This window comes from Puntigrus tetrazona, chromosome 11, assembly GCF_018831695.1.
Source record: "Puntigrus tetrazona isolate hp1 chromosome 11, ASM1883169v1, whole genome shotgun sequence".
Taxonomy (NCBI): Eukaryota; Metazoa; Chordata; class Actinopteri; order Cypriniformes; family Cyprinidae; genus Puntigrus; species Puntigrus tetrazona.
This window is the reverse complement of record NC_056709.1, coordinates 18,504,107-18,510,278: the sequence shown is the minus strand read 5'-3', so window position 1 is coordinate 18,510,278 and position 6,172 is coordinate 18,504,107. Positions and strand designations below refer to the sequence as shown.

Below are 6,172 nucleotides of genomic sequence, written 5' to 3'. Positions count from 1 at the left end.
ACTTGTTGAAATCATAAAACCCAAATAAATTATCAGACATATTAGTTGTCTACTGCCTGAAAAAATCATATTCCTCTGTTTCATAAATAATTCTATGCTATGGTATATACATATATATATACACACATATACATATACACACATATATATATATATATATATATATATATATATATATATATATATATATATATATATATATATATATATATATATATATATATATATATATATATATATTGTATAACAGAATTTGAAATTGTCCCAACAGTTTACCTAAACGTTTTCAGAAGTACAAAGACCTTACATTATGAACCATTATGTTTTTACTACCTAAGAATGAGCCATTTCTACCTACATTCAACGCAGGTCCCCTTGCATGGAAGTCGCTATTTGTGACACCATATTTCTACAGTAGCCCTAAATGGACAAACTGCTCTATGAAGCGCATTTTGTCGTCATTACGTTGTTTTTGAGAATAAAACAATCACACGCTGACGAACAAGTAGCGATAATAATTGGTTCAGTGAATAATTAAGTAAATACGATTCCTTAATTTACCTTTGTAAAGCAAACTATTTACCTCAACGCTAGTTACCACTACAATTTGCACACGGCACCTTAAGGTCAAATGGGTTCAAGGCTAGGGTCAAACTCTAATTATAAGCATCAAAGCTATAAAATGGAAAACGGGTGAACTGGTCAAGCAGTATCTTTAATATATATATGAAATATTAATATAAATTGCAAAATTGTTGCTCTTGGAATTTTGTAAAGTTGACCTTCTTTTTAGACTACTCAAGACAAATTTCTCACTATGGAGACAATAAAGAATGAATGAATGAATAAAAAGGGAGACAACGTGAGGTGTGTCGTTTCATTGCTCTACGCATGAACTGATTTGTTTAACCCAATTGATGTAGACAGATTCAATCCACATAACCTGATCACACCATGGGTGTGTAAGTGAAGGGGAGAGATTAAGATAAGCGTAGCCTGAACCACAATTCTGCTGACCCGTCAAATATGCTAATCTATAATCTGTCCTTTAAAGGCACCCGAACGGAGTGTGCTCAATTTCCCAGACCAAACAAACATACAGTGAGGGTTTGGAGAAACAGAGCGTTCATCATGAATGGCACGGAGGGACCAGACTTTTACGTTCCCATGTCCAATGCGACTGGCATCGTGCGGAGCCCTTACGAGTACCCACAGTTCTACCTGGCCTCACCGATGGCATTCTACTGTGTCGCCGCATACATGCTCTTCCTCATTGTGACCTGCATTCCTGTCAACGGCCTCACATTGTACGTGACCATTGAAAACAAAAAGCTTCGAACCCCCTTGAACTACATCCTTCTGAACTTGGCGGTGGCCGACCTCTTTATGGTTTTTGGAGGATTCACAACCACCTTCTACACCTCCTTACATGGATATTTTGTCCTAGGACGTGCCGGCTGCAACTTGGAGGGTCTTTTTGCTACTCTCGGCGGTGAGATTGCACTCTGGTCTCTGGTCGTCTTGGCTGTGGAGAGATGGGTGGTTGTCTGCAAACCCTTCACCAAATTTCGCTTCACGCAACTCCACGCTACCTTTGGTGTCTCTATTACTTGGACAATGGCCTGTTCGTGTGCCTTACCGCCTCTCCTTGGATGGTCCCGCTACATCCCCGAAGGTCTGCAGTGTTCGTGTGGAGTGGACTATTACACGTTGAATCCTGAGACAGAGAACGAGTCTTTTGTCATCTACATGTTCATTGTGCATTTCTCAATTCCTCTCTTCATCATTTCTTTTTGCTATGGCCGTCTGCTTTGCACCGTTAAGGTCGCAGCAGCCCAGCAGCAAGAATCGGAAACTACTCAGAGGGCCGAGCGAGAAGTTACTCGAATGGTAATCCTCATGGTTATAGCTTTCCTGATATGTTGGCTCCCCTACGCCAGCGTCGCCTGGTATATCTTCACCCATCAGGGAAGTCAGTTCAGCCCCGTTTTTATGACTATCCCGGCGTTTTTTGCCAAGAGCTCGGCACTTTATAACCCACTCATTTACGTCTTCATGAATAAGCAGTTCCGTCACTCCATGATGTTAGTACTGTGCTGTGGAAAAGATCCCTTCCATGATGAGGAGGAAGGAAGTTCCACCTCGAAGTCCAAGACAGAGACCTCATCTGTCTCCAGCTCTGAATCTTCTGCCTGAGGGTCATGCTCTGGGCTATTTACAGAATTTACAATTAAACTGTCTGCAGCCTATGACAGTTACTTTCCTGTAACCACATATTGGAAAATTCTGGCACGTCAGGTTGTATACTAATATTTCAGTGGACAGCTTGCACTGTGGATGGGAAAATAAAATTATCTGTATTAGACAAGAACAGCACTTTACTACTATTTTCAACTAAGTGTCAACTTCTTTTTTAAACAACAAAAAATCTTCAAGGATGAACTAAATCACTCAGAAGTGACAGTTTTTACATTGTTACAAAAGAATGTTTTTCATATAATATTTTTATTCATCAACGAATCCTGAGGTTTGCATATATATTATGGTTTCTTCAAATAATATTCAGCAGCGAAAACAACAACTTTGACAATGATGAAAATGTTTCTGAAGGATCGTGTGACAATGAACAGTGGAGTTACAGCTGCTGAAAATTCAGCTTTACTATCACAAGAATAAATTACATCTTTAAATATAAAACTGTAGAATTCAGCAGAAGAAATAAAGCTGCTACATAGTGCCAGTACATAGTGGTATATAAGTAACATTATAGCTGAATATTGATCATCGCAACAATGTTACCTTAAACCAGCTGCAAAATACTGAGCTAAATAGAGTTGAGATAAATACAAAGGAATTCAAAGAAACACTTTTTTATTAAATGTAAAGTGGAATGTAGATTTTACACTTAATGTTAAAATGATTTACTGTACTTTATGTATCTAGACAACAATATCAAACAGTTCATTGCAAAACTGCAAAATGTCTTTTTCAATGTTCAAGAGTCAAGACAAACTCAATGACACTGACTGCCAAAAGCAACTACAAACAAATGCATTGTCTGTTATGTGAGCAAGGAAAATTAAACATTTAAAGTGCAATCAATGTTTCCTTGATTTTTATCGACATTTTAAGGTTTTTTCACCATGCTCTTTGGAAACAAATGCCTATGAAACTCTGTACAAATGACCTTGAGGTAACTATGGCAACGCAGAAACCTCTTACTCTTCCCCTGATGTACAACAGAATACAAATTGAAACCTGCATAAACAGAAGAGAAAGGCTATGCTAGCCTAGATAGATAGTCACTAAAGTGCATGTCACATTGTTCTTTGTTCAGATCTGGATCTTGGGAAGTCAGCATACTTTTGCACGACAGGAAAGCAATGGTGTCTGTGGCTTACGCCACTCCAATCCTGTTTTTTCATTCTCCAAAATGTAGGCCTTCTATTCTTGGATGCAGCAGTGGGACTAAAATGAGGTCAAAATAACAGTCATTCACACCAGGTAGCTCAACTAACACTGTCATTCCAGGAATGAATCAACTTCTTTTGTCTTGTGCCAGATATTAAAGAGCTTTCTGTTGCACGTTATTCTTCTGCACAGTCACCTTTTTCTTCCCACGGGCCTTTCAACATTTTGCTGTAGACCGAATCATGCAAGCGTTAGCTTTTTTGTTGTGCAAAGCTAAATGGCCTGAAAGTTGAATACAAATACACAGAGAGGTCTTTAAAACGCATCTCTGGACCAGTAATGTTTATGCTCATTCTGTAAAGTTATGTTGTTGAAGTCAGGGCATACTAATTCCCTCTGATCCCTAACCACTCTATCCCTACTAGGTCTGCAGAGAACAAAGTACACCTGATGCATTTCTCTTTTTATGCATTCACATCATTCTCTTTAAGCCAGAGAGGAAGGCTCAGTCTCTTATTCATCTGATAACCCGAGAGGAGGAGTTCTCACTGGATTTTTAAAAAGCTGTCGACTCCGTGGGTAGTGTATTGAATCTCTTTTCCTTCACCTTTTGAACTGCCAAGAAGATAAAGAAGTCTTTGTTCTCTCCTCCTCTTTATTTTCCAGACATGTTGGCAAAGTGCTAGAGAAGAACCTAGTGCAGTTAAGCAGTCTCTACCTCCCACACGCATCCATCTTGAATAAATTTCGCAGGCCAAGTTATCCTCCGCTTGACCCACTAACTAGCCTATTTCCTTTTTGTGCAAAGCTTGAGAATTATAAGAAAGACCATGAAAATGTGTATATATACTGTTTTTATTTTTTGAACATTATCATCATAGTTTTTATTTCATTATCCCTTCATTCTTTTTTTAAAATGATCACCTCTGAATGTACACATACTGCAAACTGTCAAAAATATACAAACGAATGCAGGCTTGTGCTATACTCTGGTCAAATGTCTAAAAAACAGTGGCACTGGGGAAGAGAGAGAAAATAAAAGAGAGAAAGGACATTGAAAGTGTAAAGACATGCACAGTATATGTCTGAGCACCACATTGACTGAGCTGCTCGGTGCATGAGAGGGCTCTCTGTAACAGAATATTTCATAATCGGACAGTAGTCCAAAAGGCTGTCCTTTGTAAAACAAAAGGAGAGAAAAACAAAAAAGAAAACACCAAGAATGGTACTGTTAGGCACATAATCGTTTTCTTTATACATAGTTGTCAATCTCTGTAGAACTGCTAGCAGATTTATAAAAAGGGTCATAAAAGAAACCAAAATGACGCTTTGATGGAAAGAAACAAAATCATTCTTCTGCTGTTGAAAGTTGTAAAGATGTTCAACCATGAGAAAACACCGGATTTCAAATCAATAATTTAGCATCCAGGGTCTGCGCAGTCCTTGGATGAAGGCTCATGTGGACAGTGGGTTCTGGGAATGGCGCCCTTCCTAGCCGACCCATCAGATGCTGAGGTCTTTAGGGCCCTCTTTGTAGGCTTTCCTCCTTGGCTCAGGTATATTGTTGTTAGCTCTACTGTAATTGGATCTGAGCGTGCCATAATAATCACTCAGCTGGGATTCGACCTCCTCTTCCTCCTCATTGTGGTACCCTCCGATGGGAGACAGGTCTCGACCTAGACTCCTTGTCCGGTACGAGTTTGAAACCGGAGACTCGATTCTGCGGTATCCATCCTGTCTGCCCCCACTTCTCACAGGGGAGCGGCCCCTCAACAACGAGTTGTAGTTTCGGAAGGCAGAATCCGAGTCGGGTGTCCGAACGCGGGGGTAGATGCCGTCTCGAGAAGCCCCGCGGAGAAGGGTGGAGTCGCGATAGGCTCGCTCCATAGGGGAAAGGTCATCAAGGTAGCTGGGCGGCTGTCTTGTTAGGGTGTCTTCCAGATTGAGCCGGTCCAGGGACCCTGCCAAAAGTGGAATGCTCTCAGAACGGGATGGAGGCTTCGGAGCAGGAGGCTCTTTTAAGGTCATATCAAGCCCCCTGTCGAAATCACCATTGTAGGGTTTATCTGAGGAAGCCGCAGGACGTCTCGAGGGAGACTGGTATCTGGATCTTTGAGGGGAACGGTAGGGGGATCTATGGCGGTAAGGGGAGATGCGGCGATAACCGGATCGGTGGGGTGAGCGCTGAGGTGAACTGTGTCTGCGAGGAGAAGAGTGGCGATGGTGGCGTCTATCCGGCGAGCGGCCATGTCTCCGGTCGTATCGACTGTCCAGGGTGTTCTCTGCGCTCCGAGCTCTGCGCCTCTCTGGAGAGCGGTGCCTCCGGTGGTGATGGTGGTTCTGGTTGTGACTGTGGTGTTGGTGGTGGTGATGGTGTGAGTCATCTTTGCTGGACCTCTTCTTTTCACCCTTCCTCTTGTGAGGCTTTGAGGTTCCACTGTCCTTGCTGTGCCCTTTGCTCCTGCTCTTCTTTTCAGGGGAGCGGTGTCTGTGGTTGTTGTGGCGGTGGTTTGACCGGTGGCCGTGCTCCTGTTGGCTCGACTCCCGTGCCCTCCTGTCGTCATTTCGTGATGATTTGTGAAGGTCTGGTGGATAGCTGGACTCCGATGGTGGGTGGGGCCGACTTTCAAGAGGAGCTGCGTTCACTTCCGAAACAGTTTGTGCACCGGCGCTGAGGCCGTTGCCGTCGTTGATGCCGTCTGTAAGATATGAGTAATTATGGGTGAACTCAGTTGTCACATACTGGCTGAACAAGTATGTT

The 6,172-nt window shown here is 42.1% G+C and overlaps 2 protein-coding genes across 8 annotated transcripts in view; one reads left to right on the top strand and one right to left on the bottom strand.

Moving 5' to 3' along the window:
- The first annotated feature begins 880 nt into the window (after nt 1-880).
- rhol (rhodopsin, like) lies at nt 881-2,196 on the top strand. The gene has a single exon (XM_043251259.1). It carries the CDS (start codon nt 1,027-1,029, stop codon nt 2,194-2,196), a length of 1,170 nt encoding a protein of 389 aa, XP_043107194.1. The 5' UTR covers nt 881-1,026.
- A 2,052-nt stretch (nt 2,197-4,248) lies between these two features.
- Nucleotides 4,249-6,172, bottom strand: part of magi1b (membrane associated guanylate kinase, WW and PDZ domain containing 1b) — a 111,095-nt gene continuing 109,171 nt past the window's right edge. For 6 of the 7 annotated variants that reach the window (XM_043251251.1, XM_043251255.1, XM_043251252.1 and 3 more), the window contains one exon: nt 4,249-6,110. In XM_043251251.1, coding sequence (XP_043107186.1) covers nt 4,915-6,110 — 1,196 coding nt within the window. In that variant the 3' untranslated portion in view covers nt 4,249-4,914. The remainder of the gene's footprint in view (nt 6,111-6,172) is intronic. The other variant, XM_043251258.1, reaches the window with a different exon arrangement.